Below are 26,229 nucleotides of genomic sequence, written 5' to 3' on the forward strand. Positions count from 1 at the left end.
ATTTTTAATTTTGCTGTACTTACTACAATGACAATAAAGCTCTATTTTATTCTAAGTTTTTCTGAGTAATCACCTTTATCCTATGATGAAACATTTTTATCCTAATATAGTGGTCTCTTCCAGGATGATAATGGGGCAGGAGGGGTCACTGAGTGTTTTAATAACTATGAAAATGATATAATTTATATATTGCCACCTTTACAGTCACCAGATCTTTACTGAAACTTTTGGAGATTTTCAATAAACATGTTCTACACCACCATCATCAAAACATTAAATGGGGAAGCATATGTAGGAAAACTAATGTTCATCCTTCCTGTATAGTTTCAGAGACTCAGAAAACCCCAGCTAATGAGAATTAAAGCTGTTATTGTAGCAAAACACATCACTAAGGCACCTTCTGTTGTTTTTTTCCTTTACTTTGTCACCTGTCTGTAATGTTTACAGTTTTGCATGTATCACCAATAAATAACTGAAACAGCTAGGCACCAGATTCTACACAGAAGATCCACACAATGGATCAGGAAGATCATTTCAAAAAGCAAAACACAAAATGACAAAAATAAGACAAGAAACACAAGCGAGACAAAAAACAAACACAAAATGACAAAAACGAGAAACAAAACGACAAAAACATTAGATAAACAACAAAAGTCAGACAAAAAACAAAACAAAATATGCCCTCATCTTAAAGCTTTTTCTTTCTTTTTTTTGTTTATGTTATTAATGCCACCAATTTGGTTACTTTTTAGTCCCAATATCCTGTGATTTGTTTGTTAGTTTTCACTCTTTGTGTCCTGATTTGATCTGAATTATTGTGCCAAACTGGTTCAACTTGATTGTCTCATGTGAAGCACTCATCAGCTGTAAGTGTTTGATAGATAAAGCTTTTAATTCATTATTATCCATGTTACATATTCTGTTCATTTGCAAGCATGTTCTTGCAAAGGAGACTTTTTTGCTTGACAACAATATCAGCAAGGAAAGTAAAATATGATTAAATGTGACTTCAGTGAAGACAGATCATGTAGAAGTGTCTGACAGCAGTTATTAAGGTTTAATAGAGAAAAGTGGCCATAAAAAACGTCTTTTATAGAGCTTAAAGTCCTAAATGAAGGTCAGAGGTCGCAGACAGGAAGATCTTTAAACAATGTTTCAAATGTATAAATGCAGTGGTTTTGTGAAAGGGGGAAATGAAAATGGGACAGAAGAAGCACATCCTCTTTGTTAGTAGCTGGTGGACATGTTTGTGGATTAGTGTGAGCTGAACCGTCTGCAGATCAACGTCAGCAAAATGAAGAAGCTGGTGATAGACTTCAGGAGAAGCAGGACTCTTATTTCTGCTCTTTCCATTAGGTCAGAATTAGCTCTTTGTGTTGAGCATCATGCCGTGGTCTGTGGTCTGTTCAGACAAAAGCAGAACTGCTGTTCCAAAACTGGATTAGGTTTTGTGTATCTTCAGTCTTTTGGTTGATTTAATGAGCTTTACTTTTGGACTCTGTCTGCTGCTGCCATGCTTGATTTTATCATCGTTTTTAACTTTGTAATCGAGCGCCTTCTTGGCCAGGTGTCCCCCGAAAAAGAGATTTCAGTCTCGAGTGACTTCCTGGTCATGTAAAGGTTAAATAGATTAATTAGAACTCATCGTCTTGTGATTCAGAGGACAAGCTCAGTGCTGAGGGTGGAGGTGCACAGTCTCCATCAGGGGTGTCAAACATGAGGCCCGCGGGCCAAAACCAGCCCGCCAGATGACTTTCTAAAGAGTGAAAATTACACAGAAGACATTAACTGCAAATTGTTCGTTTGTAAAATTATAAGTTTAAAATAATTTCCTCACCATGACACATTGTTTTGACCATAAAGTAAAATACTAGATTGCTCATTGTTCTTTTGTTATTTCGCGTTTTATTTTTGTAATATTTTGTCTCGTTTTTTTTGTTTGACTTTTGTCGTTTGACTCATGTTTTTGTCATTTTGCTTCTCCTTTTTGTCGTTTTGTGTTTTTGTCTCCCTTGTGTTTTTTGTCTTATTTTTGTCATTTTGTGTTTTGTTTTTGTCACTGCTTTGTGTATCATTTTTGTCGTTCTTGTAATATTTTGTCTTGTTTTTGTTCTTTTTTGTCTTTTTTTTGTCTGATTTTTGTCATTTTGATCATACAATAAGATATTACATCATTCAGTTCCAGATGCCTGTGACTAAATGTTGTGTTCATGTGTAGACACTCTGTGATCTGGAAGTCGTAATGTGTAAATGATAAACTGAGGCATAATATTGTTGAAACTAAATTTATTTTTTTCTTTAAAAAAAAAAATCAGGTTGTTCATAATGTTTTGTAAAAAGATAATTCCTCATATGTGAAAATTTTCAGAATGTACCTTTTGCACTAAAACAAAGGAAAGATTTGTAGTTGTCTTTATTTATAGGTTATCATGCTCTGATTTTACTGGTCTGGTCCACTTGAAATCAAATTGGCTTGAATGTGGCCCCTGAACTAAAATGAGTTTGACACCTCTGATCTACATGTAGAAACAGAGAGGAGGTTGTTATCAAACTCACCTCCGTCATGAACAACATCTCTGAACGTCACCACAGTGCTCTGTTCAACCAGACTGATGACTAAATACTCACAAAAATAAAGATCACTGCTGTGGCCAAGCAGTTTTTTATTTCCTTTTTGTATAGAAGTCTTAAAATGTCATGATTTCTTTTTTAGTTTGAATTTGAGCAGCTGTTGTGATCACAGTTTCCCTGTGGGGATATTAAAGTTCTCCTGAAGCTTCATCACTCGTTTCTTAAACAACATGACACAGAATGTCTTTCCAATTTGATTCTTAAATTCATTCTATGACACCAAACACACAACCACAGTTATATGTAATTATTTTTAATGGCAAGAAAAACATGAAGTCCAAGAAATTACTGTCAAAAAAAAAAAATACAGCCAAATTGTAACAGTAGTTTACTGTTTAATTTACCCAAAATGTGGCTGAAAAGTGTCAGATCTGATGCTTCTTTTAGGTGGAAAAAAAAACAAGAATGACTGTTATCAGCAGGTTACTGTAACAGCCGATGATGTGAACTGAACTAAAAACAGAGATATATGAGAAAATGAGACCCAAAACAGCACAAGTGAGAAACAAAAGGACATAAACGAGAGACAAAATGGCAAAACGTTAGATAAAATGACACAAAAGGAAACACAAAATGGCACAAGCAAGACACAAAATGACAGAAAAGAAAAACATAAGCAAAAACAAATAGACATAAAAGAAAAATAAATGAGACACAAAAGAAGATAAGCGAGATATAAATGATGCACACAAAGACATAAAATAAAAAAAGACAGACAAAAGCAACAGAAATGAGACAAGATGACACAAAACACAAATGAGCCATAAAACGACAAAAAATGACCAAAACAACACATAAAATGGCAAAGATGAGAGACAAAACAACATAAAGCAACACAAACAAGACAGAAAAACAAAAGAACAAGACAGAAAGATTTCACAAAATGATAAGAAGAGACACAAAGCTACAGTAACAGTCAATGTTTCTGGCAGCTCCGTATAAATACAGTATATTACTAGAAAGCCACAATATTAAACAGTAAACCTCATATTCTACTGTAGCAGACTGTATTTTACTGTACTTTACTTGGATCTTGGACATCCGTTTCCAAAAACTGCTTCCTGCTACCCATGTACAGGGTCAAAACACGTCTTTTAGATGCATGATAACGTCCATTTCAAGCAGTGGAAACTCAACTTCTTCCACTGTCGGTGTTTTCCAGCTTCACCAAAACATTCAGATTTAGCCCAGACTCTGAGCGTCAGTGAAGCAGCTGATGTTGAGTGTACAGGAGACATCTGAAGGGAAAAGTGTGTCATTGTATTAGTCACACACTGAACTACACAAACAGGAACCAGCAGAAGTTTGACAAGAAAGACTGAGACATGAGTAAACGATCTCTAACCTCAGCTGACCCCACTGGAAGTTAAGGACACTTTAGCTGATTACCTTCACCTCTCCTTCTCTCTCCTCCTTGTTTTCCCTTCAGGTTCATCTTGTGACTTCTTCAAATAAATTAAAAACAAGTACAAGCTCTGCCCTCAGATCACCTCCGTTCATTGCCCCGACAAACAACTCAGAAGTCACATGGATATTTTTTATTGAGTGCCTAATTTTATGTTATTCTCCCTCAAAATTGCACAGATACATGGTGTTTTCAGGGTTTATTGCATGTTTATCTGCCGGGCTGCTCTGCTGCTTGTACAGGAGCCTAATAAAGACTGAACTGAACTCTGCATGCTGCAGGTGTGATCTGTTTTTAGTAATACTGACTTTGACAATACTTACAGACCCAGTTTTCCCTGAAAATTCATGGAACTGCAGAAACGTTGCTTCTCCGCACAAGACGATGGCATTTAATTGTTCAGACTCGTACGTCTTTAGAGAATGTGAAGCTTTTAAAAACTCTGTAGCTCAACACGGAACAAACTGATCCACTAATTTGCATGAATGTTACTGAGGTGTTATTTGCATAAAGTGGTTTCAGGTGATTGTGGGAGAGAACGGTTTATAAAACAGGCCAAAGAGTGACAGCAATCAAATCACAGCACTCACGAATGATGGAAAGCATTGTTTCAAATGGAGAAAACAGAAAAACATTTCACTTAAACTGCAGATATCTGTCTGTCTATCTATCTATCTATCTATCTATCTATCTATCTATCTATCTATCTATCTATCTATCTATCTATCTATCTATCTATCTATCTATCTATCTATCTATCTATCTATCTATCTATCTATCTATCTATCTATCTATCTATCTATCTATCTATCTATCTATCTATCCACTTTATCATTTTTGAGTCCTCATAACTTCATAGAAACATTAGAAAGACAGATTAAATTTCTGAGGGTAATAAACACCTTTGAGTTCTGTTAAAAGCTGCAACCAGATCAGTTTTACTTCCACTCCATGCGTCACAGTTTTAAGCCAAAGTCTCATTTTTGTTTAGCATGTTTTGGTTTTTCTATATGCAGCTTAGATCATATCATCTTATCAACATTATCATGGGCTAAATCATAGTTTATAGCAAAACTGCACCAGTTTATCAACTATAATAAAGAGTCATAGAAACACCAGTTCCCTGGATGTGTAAAGAAAACTTTGAAAAGTGCATTTTGGGCAGATTTTCCAGTCTCATATCACCATGTCGGATAGGTGGTTGGTCAAAACAGGTTAAAGCATATGAAAGGTTTCTTTATTGCCATTGTTTCTTCTGTCAAAATAATCTGAGAATATGTGTATATCAGTATGAAGTCAGCTGATTCTGAGGGGGTCACATGGGAGGCAGTGACTGGTTTTTCATCTGCAGATCGTGACACTTGGAGTGGATGTAAAACTGATTTAGCTGCAGTTTTAAATAGAATTGAAATGTGGCATGCAGCCCTGAAAATTGCATGTGTTTATCTCCTTTGTGTGTAAAATTATGAGGGCTCAGAAATGCCAAAAGTAAACTAAAAAGCAGGAAATTACAACCCACACCTATGTGTAATATTCATAGTATGGAGGTAAGATTTTGTGCGGTTTTATTAAGCATACTAAACTTACTGTAGGTTTTTTTTTTTTTTTTTATTTAAATCAGCTTTTCAGATATTTTCAAGGATCAGGTTCAAGGAATGACCCTTTAATATTTTACTTACATTTAGGTAAGATTTCTCATGCAGGACTTTTACTTGTAATTGAAGGTTTATACATGACTGTATTGATACTTTTACTTGTTTATTTTTTATGCTTTTACTAAGATCTGAATATTTATTCCACTGCCATCTATCTATCTATTTATGAAAATATGTTTACTGAGCAATGGAATTCAGTGTCTCTTATGTAATATGGTACATATTTGAATATATAAAAATGCATTTCTTAGACATTATTCTTTTGTTTTTAAGGTTCTAATGGTCCTGCCATGGCAGGTAAGAGGAAACTGTACAAAGTGGAGACTTACTGTAAAATACACCTCTACTCAGTCTGGCCATTAGGGGGCATCAAAGCTGCAGAAGACCTCAGCCCAAAGTTTATGTTCACTAATATGTACATGTAGTCTTCAATGCTACAACCCTGCTTTAATAGAATGACACACACCAGTGATGTTATGGCGCAAATTTGGACAAATTGTCAAAATTTCTGTCAACCATAAAAGCCTTTATTTTTCACAATAAGAGGCTGTCTTTTTTTTCTCCTATGATTGGCACCTATAGGAGCTTTAAAAGTGTAGAGTATGGTGCCGGTCAGAGGCATATTTTACAAGAAAAAAAAGATTATTGCAGTTACATTTGCATTGATGGACATGACACCACCCCCTCTTTGAGAATTTTTAACTCAAAAACTAATGTTACCTATGATCCCAACTTAAACATGGTCAACTCAGTTAATATTCACCACAAAAAATAGGATAAAATAAATCAAATAATAATAAATTAACAACAATAATTAAGCTATTATTATTATTATTATTATTATTATTATTATTATTATTATTATTATTATTATTATTATTATCGTAATAATCTCTGTCAATCTGCAGATGGTCAGATGTGAACTTTTTAAAAAATTTGTTGAATCGAGGTGGAATGAAACTTTACTGTCATTTTTTTTCAACCATGCAAAAGTCTGTGGTTGATGCCAGAGATGAACTTTGTCCAACTTTGTCCCTCTGTCTGTAATTCTTAAAAGTTGACCTACAGCTTTAGAAAATGTAGTAAAATTGATGAAACTCTTTGTATTTACTCTGTGCAACACACTACCTAAATCAGAGCTGCAGAATAAAGCATCCTTCTGTTACCAGGAGCTCGGTGCAGTTCAGCTGCTTCGGGTCAATAAACTGTCGTTTGTCGCTGTGAATAATTAATGACACAATTAGCTCCTGAGCAGTAGGACAAATCTGCTGGGCTTTGACTCCGTCTCACTGCTCGGCTGGCAGCTTCCTCTCACCCACTGAGCTGAACGCTTATTGATTTTCAGCCTCGTTCCAAGTGATCAGGTTGAATCGTATAAGAAGGAGAAACTTCCAGTGTGCTGATCAGTTTCCCTCTTATCAATGCTGATCTGTTGTGTGGACAAACACTGATCAAACAGCATCAACTTCCCCACAGTCAAAACCACCTACACATCTATATTAAAGTACAGCTACTAATAACACAGTGTAAAAATACTCCATTACAAACAAATGTCCTGCACTGAAAAGTAAAAATATGTAAGTGTTGTCAGTAAAATTTATACCTAAGAAGAAAAAAAACATATTTCCTTTATTAAATCATGTTTAGCAGCTGGTTTCATATAGATTTTCAGTACAGATTAAATTTTCTTGATTAATCAATGGTTTATTTGGGTCATAAAATAGTGAGTTGTGAACAGGGCAGCTACTGCGTTACCCACAGTGGTGGGAAATACTTCTTTAACTTCGTGTGCTGCGATATTAAAATGTAGTTTTCTCATGAATTGCTGAATTGCTCACAGAAAAACCGCATGTAGAAATGAAAAAAATAATCAATCCGTCTAATCTGGGACAAATCTGACATTACAGTGCCCTAGTTTAACTCTTTTCAAAGTAATTTCTGGTCACACACCTGTCAGCCACCTAACAGCCTGAAATGTGGGGCGTTTAGGGAACGTTGGTAAATTGTGGTGTCTGAATGAGAAACTTGGTCGCAACGGTGCAACCGCTGAAAAAGTTGTGTGTGAACTTTCTAGCCCACAAAGTGACCGTTTTATGGAGCCTGTTATGTTCACCAGTCATCCAAATCCCTAAATTAATAAAAATTAATTTGAATTATTGAAAAAAGCAAAAGGAAATGCAACAAATGCACAGTTAGAGACTCATAAATACTCATAAATATCATCTTTTTTCTCGCAGTAATTCCTATTTTTTTTCTGTTTGCACTTATATTGACTTTTAGTACTTATATTGACTTTTAGTACACTTTAACAGATCTTAAGGCAAAATTTGATATTTTTAAAATATTATTCACTGTAGAATGTATTGCTTTATTTTACAGAACAGAACAACTCATTACTCTATAACTGATTACAGAGCTCTATAGTAGAATGTGAGGTTTACTCTTTATTACTGTAACTAGATTTTCCAATAATAAGCTGTATTTATAGTGTTGTCACTGCAATCAGCATTAACTGTAACTGTAGTTGCCTGTAAATAATAAGATTTTCTTCTTTTAAAATGTAAAAAAACTGTGAATTAAAGAAATATACTATAAATAACAATATATCTTTATGACCTAGAATTGAGATCTACCAGTTCAAGACATTTGAAAATGTATTTACCATTAAAACACTTAAAACAACAAAGAATATACAATGAGGCAAGTTGCATTTTTATGGACTGGGAACATTTATTTAAAGGCATTTTATTACAGGAACCATGGAAAAATTATTTAACTTAAAAATAAATAAATAAAAACGGCCTGTTTCAGAGCATCAATGTATAGTTATGAGTGTATTTAAAATCAAGTTCTCTTTCTAAACAGTGCTTCGTTAACTGTTGATTTCACACCATTGTTGTTTTGTTGTTGTTTTTTATTTTTTTACAGTAGTTACCTCTGTTATTGTTGTTTTTGGCTCCAAAAAGCACCCGATTTTATAGTTTTTAGCTGTATTCTGGGACAAAAACTTACACTGCCGTTGGGATTTGGTTGTATTTTCATAGAAATTTAGTCTAGTTTATAACAAAAGATCAGATTTTAAAGGCACTTCATACATTTTCTTGTTATAGAGGAATGTAAAGTATGATATTTTCCCCTAAAATATAGTGGAAAGAAATGAAAAGACCAAACTCAGTAAGTATTTAGGAACTTAAGTAAACGACACTAAAGCTTCAAAGTATAACACACAGAGGAGGTTATGTCATCCCGACCTCCTCTTTTGTTCACCAGAATCTGCTGAGTTTGCTGCATATTTATATTTATGAACGCAGAGCGTTGGATTTGTGGTCAGAAATTGGGGAAGTTCAGAAAATCTGCATCTGAGTCAAAAAGGAAGGAGAGCAGTTGGTGCCCAAAGTGTGTCGATGTGACTAATTCAACAGTTTGCTGTATGTTTAAGTGTATAGTTATGGTTTTAAGGACTTGTGCACATTAACACAAAGTTAAAACAGCTACATCTGTATTGGATGCACAAAATACAGTCAGATTTGTAGATGGAGAACTCAAGACTACTCTAAATATCATTAAAATGTCCTTTTCTGCTATAAAGTTTTGCAACTTGCGAGATTAAGATGAGCTTTCTTGCTGTTTAAATGCAATTTTTGTGCAGTTTTCTCATTAACTTTTCTCTGCAATCAAAAGGAAATTGTACATTACTGAGTGGAAATTTCAGAAAATCGTGCATCGTGACAAGTTTTTGTGGTATAAAAGGCGAAACATTGCAAATCCAGTTGTGTACATGCTGCAGATGCTTCCATTGTTCCATTGTGAGGGAACTAAACAGTCAGTGGCTACTTTATTCCACGCAGTAAGATCTAATGCAGCCCAACACAAGAGCTCAACAGTAATTACTTTCACAACATAATGATGCTGAGTTTTCATCAGAAACACATTCGGTATTTATTCCAGCACAACACGAACCACAACATGTTTTACAAGTTTTAAAGAACGTGTCAGATGTGGTATTGGATTGTATTAGACTGTACCTAATAAAGAGGACATCTGCATAACTTTTGCACATATTTTTACCCTCAGATATAGTATAGATAGTAAATGTAGGGAATTAAGAAGTAAACAGGGAGTGATTTCAGACAGCTTATATGATTCTGATGCACTTTTAACTTGTAGAACAACAATTCTGATGACAGTTTTTGAGCTAAATTGCCAACATTTGACATTATTGCTTCTCAAATGTGAGAATTTGCCGCATTTCTCTCCATTTCACTCACCTCTTTTGGCTCCTGGAAAATGGTTTTGTATTTTATTTATTTATTTTTTTAATCCCTTTGCTGCATTTCTCTTCATTTCACTCACCTCTGGATAACAGTGCTGTGATTTTTATTCTTATCTGACATTTTTTAGGCTGCCAAACTGATAAAATATTCAAAATAATGTGGTATTAATGCACCTTTTTAATTGTATTTCTTGTCAATTCTACCTTACAACCTGTAATGTGCTCTAACTGTATAAATTGACCTCTCTTGCATTGAATTGTGTGAGCCTTTTTTCAACTCATGACCATTGACAGGCCATAGGAAAGACCCACAATCAATTGCTGTTCAGAAATATTGCAGTTCTTTGAGCTGAAATGTCCAAATTTGACATTACTGCTTTTTACAATGTGAGATTTTGCTGCATTTCTCTCAGTTTCACTCACGTCTGGATAATGGTGGTGCATTTTTCTGACACTTTTTTAAACTAAATGAAAGACAGACCAAGTGAAAAAATAATGAAAACAATGACAAAAACATTAGCTGCATTGATAGTTTCATCCTCATAGGGACTGTGATGTGTTGTATTTCTTTTACATGTTGGAATAAAGTGGTAGCAGAAACAGCAAAATAGCATATCTGGTTAGTTTTTCACTTTCACCCTTTTCTCTTTATTTTTAATTGCTCAGTTTATTTCATTTTTATTCTATGATTTGGGTTTAAATGCTACTTTTTCCTGTATTTCTTGCAAATTTCATATTTTTTGCCTCATATAAATACAGTTTGATTATAAAATGTGTTGTGACGGTATAAATAAACCTCACGTGCACTGAATTGTGTGCAATTTTTGGTGCATTGTGTGACTGGTTTTTCAACAGGAATCACTTATAATCAACTGTTGTTCAGAAATATGGCAGAAATTATTGGAATATCGTGCAAAACAGGCTGAAGTAAATCCACTCTAACAGCAGCCTTTGACCTCTCTAGAGGCTGTGTTGAGTTTTGCTGTATTTATCGTTGTCTATGATTGAAATCTCTTCTCTCCTCACCCAGACAGACCCTCTGCAGGTTACTGTGCACAGACTGTCGATCAGAGTTTAACCGAGGGGAGACAAAAATACAATCAAACCTCTCCTGAGCACCTTTAGTCTGCACTTATCAGAGCCCAAAGCTTCCCTCTGTTCCCCCCAGAAACACAGAAACATCCGGAGCTGGGAAACACTCCGACTGTAACTCGTAAATCTGCCGGTTGTGATCGTTATTCTCCAACCAGCATCCCACGAGGACGAGAGGAGAGGAGTGAGAGAAAGCTGGAGCAATGAAGAGGGAGGAAGTAGGAGAGGCTGCAATTTCAGTTTGGGGATTTTCTTTTCCACTTTCTGATAACAAAAGGAAATTCAAGATGATTATCTCTACTTTTTCCTCCCTCCTTTGTCTGCTCTCCTCCATCAGCCAGCTCTGGTTTTACATTGCAGTTCCTTAAATTGCAAAGAAATCGTGTTATTTAATTCTTAAAATAAAAATGTGTATCCTGATCAAGATAGAGGCATTCACAGAAAAAAAATAACACACATATACACATATTAGAGCCTTTTTTCTGGTATTGCTAAGACCTAATGGTAAAAAATGTTACATGTGATGATTCCAGCTTTTTTTTTCAAATTTGTATAAGAAATATTTGAAGAAATCCAACTTTTTTTTGTTGTCTTTTTTATGATTCATAGCATCATAGCCTTGTGATATTGCACAATAGGTGTTTTGAGTTCTTTCTACTTCCAGCCAAGGTTGTGTTTCCACAGAAGTGCAGGACTTTAGTCCACAAAAACCCACTGAATTGTCACTTTTACAGTCTTTCCACCCTCAACCAACCCTCTTCTCCCTGATCGACTTTCTGTAAATACTAACTCAGTTCATGCGTGATTCGTGGACTTTGTGTTCACCTCTGTGCTGTGACCCGCAACCCAGCTGGCTGCCGTCCAGCCCTGCAGCTCTGTGCCCAGCAGAGGGCGCTATAAGCCCGTCCAATCCCTCCACTCCCCTCTCCAGCAGGAAGAGGACACCTCCATCCAACTGCGGCACCCATCTGATCCCTTTAATTGCTTCCTTCCTGCAGTTAATTGGTGCCAATCTGTCCAGCATCAAACACCGAGCTGCGTTTCACAGTCAGCGGGACTTTTTCCACTATTTTTTAAAATTTATTTTTGCTCGTGTGTGTAAACTTACTCCTACATAGTGCAGATATTTGGCGTGCCCTTGTTGCAGTCACCTGTTCCAGCCAGTTCAGAGCTGTCAGTGGCTGCAGAGGTGAGCTGCCGCACCTGTGAGCGCTGTTGTGAAACCGCTGCGCAAACAGTGCGCCATTCGCGGTTTAAAAGCAACGCTGCGTTTTTCAAATGAAAAAATAAAATCCCAATTAGTGCAGTTTTGCGTTGCACGTGTGCGTTAGTTGTGTTGATATTCGCTGCGACACTCTGCGGCTTGCATGAGACAGCTTTGTGTGTTGTTTGTGTATTTCGGGCGGTGTAGTAGTAAAATAACCTAATTATGTGTCACTACTACTCGCATTAGTATTTTTTGCATGCAGTCAATGGGAGCGCTACTCTACTATAACCCCTCCCACGAAGTAGATCCGGTGCAAATGTGTGCATTTGCGCGTAAAAGTGGCCGAAAATCCCGCTGGATGCGAGCGCGGATCGACCTTTACGCGGCGTAAAAAGTGGCCCCGGTGGTAAAAGCGGGGGGTCAATTTGGAGTGATGTACATTCTCAATGCCGGCGTGTGTTTCGCGGGAAAAAACCGCGGAGAGACACAGCGGAGGTGGCGCAGAGGGGAGGAGTGATGCGGCCGCTTTTATTGCGGCCGGCGGAGCGCTCAGCTGTGATTCTCACGCTGCTCATGACAGACGGAGCGTCGTCCTCGCCGGGTCGCTGCTGCAGCCTCTCTGTCCTGCATGCACGCTTCAAAGCCTCTGCAACGCCTCTCTGGAAAGGATTTAATGTCACTGCCGCACTGGAATAACTTTCCTGCCCCCTTTTTTGCGCACCTCGGGTCGTTTGCGCCCCGTCTCGTTTCGCCCGCAGTTTAAAAATCTAGCAGGTAAGAAGCATCGGAGCCGGTTGGTGCAGGTTCCCGCTGCAGTTTAGGTTTTTTTTTTTTTTAAAACGGACTTAGTTTGACAGAAGGTGGCGTTTCGTAGTTGAGCACCTGCTGCAGCTGCAGTGGTGCATGCATGCACGGCGTGCAGCACTGTTTTGGAGAGAAGCGTGTGATGTTGCTTACATCTGCTCAGCTTTGAAGCTCCGCACCTTTTTTTCTTTCTTTTTTTTTTCTCCAAACAAACTAAACTCCTTGTTTTTCCTTCAACCAGCTTCACCATAAGGAGAGAACCAGCGCAGACGTCATGCCGCTGAATTCAAGTTTGCCGAGTAAAAACTACGACTACGAGTACGACTCTCTGCAGCCGTATTTCTACTACGATAATGAGGAGGAGGATTTCTACCCGCAGCAGCTTCAGCCTCCGGCACCGAGCGAAGACATCTGGAAGAAATTTGAACTGCTGCCGACCCCTCCCCTCTCCCCGAGCCGCCGGCCGTCCCTGTCCAGCCTCTTCCCCTCCACCGCCGATCAGCTGGAGATGGTGACCGAGTTCCTGGGCGACGACGTGGTCAACCAGAGCATCATCTGCGACGCCGACTACTCGCAGACCTTCCTCAAGTCCATCATCATCCAGGACTGCATGTGGAGCAGCTTCTCCGCCGCCGCCAAGCTGGAGAAGGTGGTGTCCGAGCGGCTCGCCTCCCTCAACGCGGCGAGGAAGGAGCCGGCGGCCGGTGACGGCTCGGACCCCGCCGGTGCCGCCGCCGCCGCAGCTCCGTGGAGACTGAACAGCAGCTACCTGCAAGACCTCAACACGTCCGCGTCGGAGTGCATCGATCCGTCTGTGGTTTTCCCTTACCCCATCGCCGAGACGCCCAAGCAGAGCTCAGGGTCGCCGCCTAGTAAGGATCTGAGGCTGGACACGCCGCCCAACAGCGGCAGCAGCAGCAGCAGTTGTAGTGACTCAGGTAAGACATGCAGACACACCCCTCAGTGACCTGAGCAAGGAGGAATCTCCCTCCACTCAGTGCAACACACACAGCTCCATCCTGCAGCATTTCACTCCACTACTCTGAGCAGAATGAGGCTGTGCTGGATGTGATTTGCAGTCAGGAGGCAGAGACTTGCTGCCACTTCCACCCATGTCATGCTGCAGACTGAGACTAGCCAGAGGGAAGGGCTGCAGAGATTCAAGCCCCCTCCTCCCCTTCTCCAACTGTGTCACTGATGCCTGTTGTTTTTTGCTTGTTTTCCTTGCAGAAGACGAGGATGGAGACGATGACGAGGAGGACCAGGAGGAGGAGGACGAGGAGGAGATCGACGTGGTGACGGTGGAGAAGAGGCAGGCGGTGAAGCGGTGCGACCCCAGCCCGCCGGAGAACAGGCATCCCAGCCCGCTGGTGCTGAAAAGGTGCCACGTCTCCACCCACCAGCACAACTACGCCGCCCATCCATCCATGAGGCACGAGCAGCCGGCTGTCAAGAGGCTGAAGCTGGAGAGCAGCGGTGGAGCGGCGACGGCAGGAGGAGGCAGCGGCGGCCACAGCAGGGTCCTCAAGCAGATCAGCAGCAACCGCAAGTGTTCGAGCCCCCGGACGTCGGACACGGAGGACTATGACAAGAGAAGGACTCATAATGTTCTGGAGCGCCAGAGGAGGAACGAGCTCAAGCTGAGCTTCTTCGCCCTGAGGGACGAGATCCCAGAGGTGGCCAACAACGAGAAGGCGGCCAAAGTGGTGATCCTGAAGAAGGCCACGGAGTGCATTTACAGCATGCAGACGGACGAACAGAGACTCCTCTCACTCAAAGAGCAGCTGAGGAGGAAAAGTGAACTTTTAAAGCAGAGACTCGCACAGCTGCAGAGCTCTCGCGCTTAAAGTTTGAATCATAGACTTTGTTTTTGGCCTTTTTTGTTGTTTTTTTTATGCAAGTTCAAGACTTTAGGGTGTACAGTTGTTGTTGCATGTAAATGCAAAAAATGGATTAAGTTGTTTGGAATCTTGCTTGATTTCCATGTTGAAACTGCCTCAACTGAAGTTATGGTTGGATTAAATATTTAAAAGTTTATTTTTATTAATAAAATGTTAAAAATGGGGCTATCCTGTTGTGGGCCCACACTAAAATATAAATTTTTATGTTTTGTATATAATTAATATTTCCTAAGAAAATGTATTTTTGGATCTCAATTGTCTGGATGTTCAGACCCAGTGTTTGTTTTTTCCATTATGTTCCTAGATTCTTTTTGAAATATAAAAAAAAATGTTTCTTCTTGAAGTTGTGTCCGTTGTTCTTGGAATGAAAACACTCCATCACAGTATGAACACACATTCACATGGGGTTGGGGGGGTAAATGACGCAGAGTGGGTGCAGCCACATAAATGATGCATTGCTGGGATAACTGACTGTGACAAAAAGCCATTTTCAGGTGTAATGATGCACAGAAGAGGCACTGAAAGTTAACAGCGATGGTTTAAATATTACACTTGAACACGCAGCTTATAGCATATGAACTCATGAAGGAAAGGGTAAGCTAATCTACACATTAAAAAGCATTTAAACTCCCACTGTAGTGCATTTAAACCTCAAGAGAGAAGATTTTCTCACATAAACGGCACTAAAATGAAGAAAATTCACTTATTTCATGGCCATAAAAGGGGAAATGTGCCACCTGAGATGCTCTATAGGCTCAATTTTACACACTTAAATCCGATTTATGTCATTTCTCACTGTTTTGGGAGACTTGTGCAGTGAAAGGGTGAAAACTAGAGGAAAATTAGTTGTATGCTTAAAGGAAAAATGGTGATTGAAGTTAGTTGAATGTGATTTTGGCTATTTTTTTAGTAGAACTGCAGTGAAAGGTTGGAAACTAGAATAAAAATAGTTGCAGGCTTGAGAAAAAACAGTGAGCGAAGTTGGCTGATCATGATTTTGGCTCTTTTTTGGTAGAATTGTGCAGTGAAAGGTTGGAAACTAAAATAAAAATAGTTGCAAGCGTGAAGAAAAATGGTGAGTGAAGTTGGTTGAGCATGATTTTGGCTCTTTTTGGTAGAATTGTGCAGTGAAAGGTTGAAAACTAGGAAATAAATGTTCAGAAAAATGGCAGGTGAAGTAGTTTTTTTAGTAGATTCCATGTAATGCATGAAAACAGCTTCTGCAAAGTTGGTTTTATCGCAGTCTAAATGCATTTTTAAGCAGAAATGACCATTTTCTATATTGGAATAACAAACAGGAAAGGGGTTAATTTGTAAATAAAATTCTAAACAATGATGAAAAAAATAAACAATAGCAAACAAACTTCCTAGTTGATTTAAACAGAGTGAAATCTCTATAATATAGATTCTGTCTTATATGGGGATGTGATTGATAAATCTGGGTTATTATTGATTCCGTATCGAGTTTTCCATTTTGGCCGTGACGTCACGCGCCGTATCCCGAGCGCTCCCCTGAGCGCGTGGTCCTGGTCGCGAGCACATGGAAGTGAGGTCGAGATTTGTGTCTGAGAGACGATCACGAGGAAAAACGGAATATAAACAGCGCGAAGCGGCGGCAGAAGCAGCCCGGTAAGACCTCTTTGTGTGCTGCATTCGTCATTTTGTCAAACTAAACCTTTATTTATCTGCACAAGCAGCCCTGATGAGACTAAAACAGCAAAGTAAACCTCTTTATCTCCCCGTGTGCCTCATGAAAACTTCCATTTAATCGTAGCTGTGGACGCTGATGAGGAGTTTGCATCGGTTTAAATGTCTGGGAAACTATTGTTGTCAGGACAAGTGTTATTTTCTGTCTGGCTTCGCTGCTGTGCGTCCAACTCCTGCTTTTAATGCTGCAGAGTTTGGAGCTGGAGGTGTTTAAAAAGCACGTGTTCTCTCAGTCTATTGTTGCTGCAGGTGATCAGATGCCTTCTTTATGTTGTGTGTTGAAGCTGCTGCTGCTCCATGCTTTGCTTTATGTCTGCTGTCACAGTGTAGCCAGTATGATCAGGATAGAAGACAACAAAAGGCTTCAAGTCATGCTCCTGAGTTTCAAGGCTGTTTGATGCATGGAGGTTGTTTTTATTGTGCAGCATTTTAGTTCTCATTTCCCTTGTTTGTGGATGAATGCAGTTTAAGATGGTGGAGCAGAGGCATGAGGTGCAGCCACACTGAGACATGGGAGGACCACAAAAGATGGGATTAGTGTGGGTTCATTGTGTGGACGTTGTGGGTGGGTGGGCAGGGCGACAGATAGGCTGCAGGGGAAGTGTGCTGACCTGACGCTGCATGTTCAAGTCCTGCTGTACAGTAAAACACCAAATCTGTGTGTGTGGAGGAGGTGTTTGAGGTGTGATCGGTGCCCAGCATCGCGGATTACAGGTGTTTGCTGACATGAAGACGGTAAGGATAGAACTGGGCTAAGTTTGGTTTTTATTTCTCCATCTGTTGCTTCCAAATAGGTGCCGCTTGAACTGCATGTTGGTGGTTGTATTTCTGCTGCACGTGCACTGAGGTTTAGTCCCATTTTATTTCACCCTAGTGCGAGTTCACCTGCAAATCACAAAAATCATGCTCACTGGGTGGAGTCGGCACAAAGACAAAGGAGCTCTTGGTACACACATTTATGAGCCAGGAGATGGAGGAGCTTTTGGAAAAGTTGTCTGATTTGCAAAAAACATTTATTTGTTTCAGTTGTACCTTCAAATAGCCATCATAAATCGATATAAGCCACTTGATTTTCACCATGGCTTCCCTTTGTACCAAAACATTTGCCAGATTAAAGTCTACAACTGAAATGATGCAAATAAACCTAATTTTTCCAGCTATGCAGTGTACAGGAGTCTGGTTGAAACTGTTTCTCCAGGATGAATGCAAAATGTTCTATAGCAGTAAAGCTGTCTTGCATTGATCATCTGTTAAAGAATTTTCTCAATACACTTAATAATAACTCAAATAGAGTGCAACTTTTTACCTTTTCCAGTCAGGGCCTCTCATGTATTAGCACAAGATCTGAGCTCCAAAGCTATAAGCATCCCATTAGTCCTAAAGATGTAAGTTTGGATGTTTGGAAACCTCACAAGGTCATTTCACAGCAGTTACATCTGTTCTTGAGGTGTTTAAGGAATCCTTAAACACTCTTTTAATCATTTAGATGGAAAAAATGAATCCTCTACATGTTGAAAGAAGATAATTAACTTGTGCCCCAAGTTGCATGTCTAGATTTTTGCAACTCCAGAAACTTTTATATTGTAATCTTAGTTATTCTTCAATAGGTTTCATCATAGTCCTTATAGGCAAGTCTTCCAACTCAGCAGCCATGCTGGAAACACCCCTGGACATCAGATACTCAGACTCTTATCTAAATGAATGGAAAAACAGCCATATCTGCAATTTCAGTGGTTTTAGGGACATAAAAACTGCATGTCTACTTGTCAATTGTGATAAAAACTGCTGAAAAACTTTGGTGATTTGCCCCAAAACAGGTTTTAACGTATTTTTCTCAAGCAAGATGGTTGTACTCCTACAACTCATGCACACAGTTGCAGTACAGTTACAAAACCAGCTTCATTTCCAGCTCAATCAAGAGGGCCTGATGTGACCAATTTCTGTGACTAATCCTGCCAGAGCCCTTAAACAATAATCCACATTATGGACACAGTAAGCCAGGAAAATTTCAGTTTTATTTCTAGATTGTTTGAAGCAGCAGACTTGTTTGAGATGAGCCAGGCCAGCAGGTTTGATCACCTGGCTGGATAGATTTCTACCAAACTTGATTCCAACTTGCAGCTATATGTTAAGTGGTAGGGTTTGGCTTGACATCTTCAGGTCTGAGGCCATAAATTTGTCCCTCTTGGTTGGGGGTGTTCTGCTGCAAGTATCTTGACATCTTGTCCACGAGTAATGGGAAAATGGAGCCTGAGATGGGACAGATGGATTGTTGCAGTGTCTTCGGTAATGCGTTGTACCGGACCATCAAGGTGATTTACCAGTAAATCTTTCTACCGTCTTCTGTGGTAATGAGGTTTTGATGAGGAGACAGGGTGAGGAGCTCAGACATTCAGGAGCTCAGAGTAGAATTGCTGCTTCTTCATGCCAATATGAGGCAGTCAAGGGGGTTTGGGAATCTGATATGGATGCCTCTGGGACTTCTTCCTTTGGAGATTTTCTGGATATTAAGGACACCAAGGGTTAGACCCAGAACTCGCTGAATTGCATATCTCATCTGGCCTGGAAGTGCCTTGGGATCTCAGAGCAGGATTGTTGCTCTTTCATGTCAAAAAGAGTCAGCTGAGGTGGTTCAGGAATCTGATATGGATGATTGTAGGATACCTTCCTTGGAATTTTTTCCCACTATGTCCAACTGGAAGGAGACTTCAAGGTAGACCTAGAATTTGTTGGATTACATATCTCATCCAGCCTGGGAACACCTCAGCACTCACCAGGAGGAACTGGAAAGTGTTGCTGGGTAACAAGAATGTCCTGCTTAGTCTGCATCCATCACAACCCGACCTGGATAAAAAGAAGAAAATAGATGGATGGATTGATCCCAATTAAGTCTGATGTCATGCAAACATAGGCAAGAGTAATCTCATGAGATGAAGGAAGTTGCAGTTCTCTCACCCATCTACATCCTGATTTGTGTAGATAGGAACTTCTACTAACTTGTTTAGTTAAATTGGAGGGATTTTAATTTATTTGTCTGATTTTGTAGCTTCATTCTATAAACAGAACACATTGTGTGGTTCATGTTCAGTAGTCAGAGACTGAATACCTTCAGGTTACGGATTATAAATGAGTCTAGTCTGTTGTACATTAGCGTTGGGGCGATTTATGTCTTGAAGGTTTTACAACACAAAATCTTCTTTTAATTGAGGTGTGAGGATTTTTAAAATCAGCACCGGCAGCCTTAACGTCTTGTAAACATTTCCTATTTATTGCAGTTTGAGAGGGACCAGTCTGCTCAACTGGTTTACATACAAATGATTATGAGGCTGATTTACATGAGAATAATAACTTTATTTGTACAGCAACTTTCAAAAGTTACAGATGCTTTACAATAAAACGAATGTCAAATTAGATAGTGACAACTACTTACAAATAAAATCCTAAGCAAGCAGTATAACAAGGTAAAATAGTGGAATGCAGGTAAAACCAGGAACAGAGATAATAGAAAGTGTAGGATTTTAATAGGCAATAATCAAAACTATCAGTGGCCGGATACAAACTGATATGTGGGTCTGATTAGTTGTTTCACCTATAAAATAGCAAAAAAAGCTGGTGAAAATATGTCCTCAAGTGTCTTGCTAGTTTGCCTGACTTTTAATCTTTAAAAAAATTACTCAAATTGCAGATTATTGCTATAGTTGACAACTAATCGGTGACTTGCTGCATCTCTAGTCCAGATCGAAGGCTGCTGGACTTTTTTGCAGCTTTTTGCTGCTGCTTTTGTCCACTTTCCCATCAAGGTGCGGCTCATCTGACAGCATGTTTGGCTTGTATGTTTCCTGGTTGCAGACGATTGGTTTTTTGGGTGGAGAGGCGGGATATGTGTCATACAAAACCGCTGTCTTTGGTGTTACGTAATTTTCCCATAGATCTCTGTTCAGGATTCTTCAAGTGGTTTGTCTTTCCCTTGTAACGTCTCTGGTTTTATCCATGGAAAAGGTTGTTAAATGACCATCTGGGTTTCTGAGACGTTGCTGCTTGTTAATAATCTTATGAAACAAATGGAGGCTGATGCTCCGTGACTCACCAGCACCAATGCAAACCAACGAGAGGAACAAACTGAAGATTGTTTTCTTTTTTGGCTAATCTGAATTGACATGTAGTCTATTACATATCAGAAAACAATGGAAAAAGCAGCATCATCCTGAAAAGTTTTACTTAATGCAATACTTAAACTTAATTATTCGATTCTTCAGATTGCATAATTGACTCTAAAGCTTCACATATTTTCTGAAAATAATCTAAAAATCACAAGGTTCGGAAACATGAAACGTAGCAGCTGATAGTCATTTGAGAGAGTTTGCAATTGTTGGACCCCTGGATAAAGTCCACGTGTTTGCTGCATGATACGAATGTCATACTGATGGAGTCACAGTGGAGTCAGATCCAAAGATATTTTCTATTCCTCGAGTAAGGAAAGGAATTTTTATTTTCATCCACAGTTACATCAGCTCTCAGCTTGTTTGATACACTGAGGCCTTGTCCTCCTCACTGGAGCTGTTTTAGCAGTAAACGTTGTGTATGTTAGAGAGTAACTTAGAGACGTGTGTGATTTCCAGGCAAACGTACAGTGAGCCAAACTCCACCACAAGGACTGCACCCATACTTAGAGGCCCAGGAATACACGGAGGTCTGCTCTTATGTAATCTGTGTTTTTCAGACTGGCAAGCTGGAATAGATTAAAGCAGCTGATACTCCTGAAAACTTTAATCGCCTGCCAGTCTTTTCTTTGCAGCACTGTTATTACCCAATGACATCACTTTCCTCTTTGGGAGTCCGCTGCCTCATTTGCATTCTCTGTTTTGGTGCTGTCAGTGTGTTTTTATTGGCGGTGACGACCTGTGTTTGGCTGCCAGCTTCCTGACTGCACAGTGTGAGACCTTTTACCATGTGAGACTCTGTAAGAATACATTGCTGAGAAATGTGACACGTGTTCTTCTGGACGCAGCACCGCAGCACACTGAATGTGCACATTTACTCGAGTTTCCAAAGAGTTTGAGACAGCGTTTGGTCCTATTTGTGATTTGTAGAAATCAGTGTAGCTTTTTGGAACTTTTTTACAAAACGTTTTGGTGGGTTACCATGGCAGCAGTTGAGTGACATTGGAGAGCAGGCGTTGGTAGAATACACACTTTCTATTGGCCCTCGTAATGTTCGTTATGCACCACTAACGTCGGTGAAGCTGGTTTTCCACTGATCGCAAGATTGGCAGTTCGATCCTCGGCCCCTCCGCATGCTGAAGTGTTCTTGGACAAGACGCTGAACCCCAAGTTACTCCCAATGGCAGTTAGTTACAGTCATGTTGATGTAACTGACCACATGGATAACTCACTGCAGTACAGTCCTGTTCCTTCAGCACCCAACCTCTGAGGTTTTCTTGCTTTTGGTTGCTGCAGTTTTGTCAAATATTTACACAATTCCAAATAAAACAAACCTTTAGATCTTGGTTTATCAGCAAAAACTCATCTTTATTTCAGTTTAACTTGAGTTTACCTCAGGGGTGGGATTTTAGTGGTAACTTGGTGGCCGATTTGAGGTTAGTATGTGACTGAACAGTTAACTTCTGAGATTGGAATAAGTAAGCTGGCTTATGCATCCTCAGAGAGAGACCATTTGGAGAAGTGTTGTGGGGCGCTCACAGCAATGTCTGGCTGTTATGTAACAGTATCGGTCCCTCTGGTGAGTGATGTCATGGGCTACGCTCATAAAATCTACACTTTGATAAAGAAAATAAGTTTAGAAAAAACAAGATGAGCAAAATTATACAGATTCCAAGCTCCAAAACTCTTCTTTTGTCAGATCATAACTTTTCAATCAGCTGGTCAACATTTTTTTTTTGTTTATTTCCATACAGAGTGCATTGATGCATATTGTAGCAGACTCTCTATTGGTTGCATTTTATTGTAAAGCACAACTCTTGTTAAAGTAGCTGGATTAGACCTAAAGATCCTACAAAAGTTGGAGGCCTATTGGAGGGCAGGACTTTAAGGCATGTCTTGGTGCAGGAGAGGAATGTTGTGGTATTCTGGCTTTAGCTATATGAGCTGTAGTCCCATGATGACCATTTCTAATTTATGTCACATGACAGATTTGGAATTTGCATTCAAAGCAAGGAAATTGGTTGATCTTCATCTTATTTAACAGCAGAACATAGCGGAAATGTTTAATGTTAAAATGCCATCCATTTAATTAAGTTTAGCGCCAAATATTTGCTCATTCCGGCTTTTTGACTGTAAAACGATGCCATTTTCCTTTGTTTTGTATCAGTGTTAACAGAAAAGCTGTGGGTTTTTGGCTTTGGGTCAAACAAAATAAGCAATTTAAAGATACCAGCTTGTGCTCCTGCGGTTTTTTCATTATTTTTTGATATTTCATACCCAAAATTAATTTTAAAAAGCATGCAAGTAATTGGTAGTTCTCTACCACAGCTCCTCGCTCGACTACCGAAGGGCAAACTATTTTAAATTTTGTGTTAATTGGTTCATTAACATGAACCTCTTGGTGGCAGAGTTTTGATTGATGACCCTGACGGCAGCGCTGTGACCTGCATACCAAAAATACCAGTAATGTGACATCAACACCGGCTTAAGTTGCTATTTTTGGCATTAAACGTTTAAAGTTGTGCGTTCTTCTTGTGTTGCGTTTAAAGGTCCAGGCGCTTTGAAACAAGGACATGCCGCACATGTTAAAAAGGAATTATCCTCGGAAGAAAGTCCAAGGACTCGCCAATCAGTGTTCACCCACATTAACATCTTCCCCCATAGAAATTACTGCCTCGGTGTTCCAATCAGTCACACTGATGAGTTGCTACATCAGCAGTGAATGAAACTTCTGTCATCTGACCTTCTGAAAATGTCCGGCCAGAACTCTGTGTTCCTGTGGTTTTAAAACTGAATTAATATTCTCACGAGGCTTTTTAATTTAAAAAAAAAAAAAAAAAATCATGATTATTGTGCTGTGAAAGCTATTGACATTTTGGGGAGAAAAAAAGTTGTACCGTTTTGAGTATTTTCTGTTGGGGTTTTATATTTTTTTCTGGTCTTTTTGGCCTAGAGGAACAAATTATGGCATTTACCTTTTTATTATGACCACATCCACCTTTGTTGACTGTCAAAGAATCAGTTACCTCCCTGTAATTGGTCCTCATCATGTACAGATCTCTTAAAACTTTAGATTTTATCGCGTTTTTTCTAAAGAGACACAACTTTTAGCTGCACTGCTTTGATTTTCATGTGTTTAACCCTTTGATCCCCAAAACCCATTAACAGGTTTGAAAAGCAGGTCAACTTTTGAAAATATTGCCCAAATGACACCATTTATCAGAGCCAGAAACACTGAGAGTTGATAAACTTTCAACTTTCTTACAATCCTTCAACTACCATAATAATAATAATAATAATAATAATAATAATAATAATAATAATAATAATAATAATAATAATAATAATAATACTTATCTATAAGCTGCAGGTGTCCACGTTGTAACATGAGATATATGCACAGAAAGATTTTTTTTAAACTTTTAATCAGATAAATACTTTTTTTCCGACCAGTGCCTGTAACACGACAGTAACATGGCTGATTAAAAAATAAATAAATACAGTAGCCTACCAGAAAAGTCATTGATCGCTATTGAGTCAGTTCTTCATGCTGCCTTCTCCAACGTCTCACCATGGATTCATTGATGCCTAGCTTACATGCAGCAGCTCTATTTCCTTCTTCCACAGGCATATTGATTGCCTTGAACTTAAAAGCTGCATCATATGCATTTCTTTGTGTGTTTTCCATGATGAGGATGTGTGCATGAAGCGCAAAATGACTGATCTGAAGAGTTTAATGAGTGCGTTTGATTTAATTCAAACAGTTCCACTGGTCCACTGTGAGCTGTTAGGTAATTTCATTGGTCAGAAGTGACGAGGCTAAATGTGTTGGCGGCATAAAGCTCATTAGACCGTGAAAATCTATACATTAGCCGCATCATTGTTTAAGCCGCAGGGTTCAAAGTGTGTGAAAAAAGTAGCGGCTTATAGTCCAGAAATTATGGCAACTATAATTTCTGGCATGCATCCAATGGGAACATTGACCACATGACTACAATCGTGATATTTCTTCTGCCATTTTATTCAAAATCTAGAAAATGTCAAAAATAACCTTTTTGTGGTGAACAGGTTGCGTAAAAACCAAAACAAATCTGCGATCCTCGAAACAACCGTGAAGCCATCAGTAACTCAGCTGCGAACGAGAGTCATGTCACAAAAATTCACTGATTTTTTTAGCTTAACTAGGATGAACTGTAGGCTGTGTTTTCATAAGAGACAAATCTGCAAAAGATGTATGCGGTAAAATATTTTTGAGCATGTAGACCCACCATTTTTGCCCCCAGTACTGCTAACACATGTAGGCACTTTTTTTCCCCCATTTTTGTAACACAAATAATCCAAGAAATTCAACTTTCCTTTTTGTGATTTATAGCATTATAGCGGTGTCACACTGCACTAAAGACATTTCTGACTTCTCTCAAATTCTAGTCATGGTTGTGCTGTTTCCATAGAGGTGCAGGACTTTATATTCCAGAGAAAAATGAGCGAGTGAGTAAAATCGTAACAGTGAGTAAACCCAGTTACTAACTGCTTGGAGTTCAGTAGGTTAAAGCTAAATTTAACTGAAAATGGTATCAGTGGGTCTTGGGTCATGTGGGATGTAAACAACTTATCCAGTGAGGCGCTGCTTCATCTTTAACCCACTGAACTTTATCATGAATCCCTGCATCTCCCTTTCACAGTCACTTTAAAGTAGTTTTTCCACACTGGATGATGTCCTGTATCCTGTGTCTGATTGTTCCAGCGCTGGACTGAAACTTCGTCATGCAGCAGACAAAGCCGTGACGGCTGCGGCTTTATATCAGGTGGGAAACGCCGCGAGTTTAGTGTGTAATTCGCTCGCCGCAAGTAGCTCGACACAGTTTATACCACTAAACGGCACGGATCTGTAAAAACACCCAGGAGGTCCATGTTAACCTTCTGTCACAGCAGAGAGGAAATGTGATCCTCAGCGGCTGTCAAACAGGCGCACAGGTACAAACTCGGTAGATGCACCAAACAGCAGCGTGGAGGAGGAGACGAACCTTGTTCCACTTCCCAGGTTCTCCGGGGTGAGATGAGTCACACTCGGCAAACAATGTGTTTGATTCTGCTGTCAGTTTACCTCAGGCGTGGAGGCAGAGAACAGACACAAACTGTTTGACTGACCTACATACTGTGTTTATGTGTCCTGCCACTAGCACTCGCGTTTGAAAGGAAACATGCCCACGCATTTAATAAGCCGGTTTCAAAATTCCATTGTGGAGCTGACAGAGCAGAGGAGGAGCGAGAGATGGATAGACACCTTTTGTTTGCCCACAGCAGCGAAAGGTGAAGCCCACATGCGTCGCGGTGATGCCAGATGTGATGAGTAATCTGACATGTGCATTGCCGTATAAGCTCCTTTTCACACGT

The 26,229-nt window shown here is 39.4% G+C and overlaps 1 protein-coding gene and 1 long non-coding RNA gene across 5 annotated transcripts in view; both read left to right on the forward strand.

Annotated features, from left to right (window-relative positions):
• myca (MYC proto-oncogene, bHLH transcription factor a) overlaps positions 1 to 15,311 on the forward strand; it is a 30,561-nt gene extending 15,250 nt beyond the window's left edge. The window contains exons 1-3 of one of the 2 annotated variants that reach the window (XM_023272556.3): positions 12,816 to 13,037; positions 13,309 to 14,005; positions 14,298 to 15,311. In XM_023272556.3, the coding sequence (XP_023128324.1) occupies positions 13,342 to 14,005; positions 14,298 to 14,914 (1,281 nt within the window). In that variant the 5' untranslated portion in view covers positions 12,816 to 13,037; positions 13,309 to 13,341 and the 3' untranslated portion in view covers positions 14,915 to 15,311. Of the gene's footprint in view, positions 1 to 12,815; positions 13,038 to 13,308; positions 14,006 to 14,297 lie in introns of those variants that run through there. The other variant, XM_035949223.2, reaches the window with a different exon arrangement.
• Positions 15,312 to 16,454: 1,143 nt separating this feature from the next.
• Positions 16,455 to 26,229, forward strand: part of LOC129348025 (uncharacterized) — a 60,274-nt gene continuing 50,499 nt past the window's right edge. For all 3 annotated transcript variants that reach the window (XR_008600440.1, XR_008600442.1, XR_008600441.1), the window contains exon 1: positions 16,455 to 16,597. This is a non-coding gene — a long non-coding RNA (uncharacterized LOC129348025). The remainder of the gene's footprint in view (positions 16,598 to 26,229) is intronic.

Source organism: Amphiprion ocellaris, chromosome 22 (assembly GCF_022539595.1).
Source record: "Amphiprion ocellaris isolate individual 3 ecotype Okinawa chromosome 22, ASM2253959v1, whole genome shotgun sequence".
In the NCBI taxonomy this organism is placed as follows: domain Eukaryota; kingdom Metazoa; phylum Chordata; class Actinopteri; family Pomacentridae; genus Amphiprion; species Amphiprion ocellaris.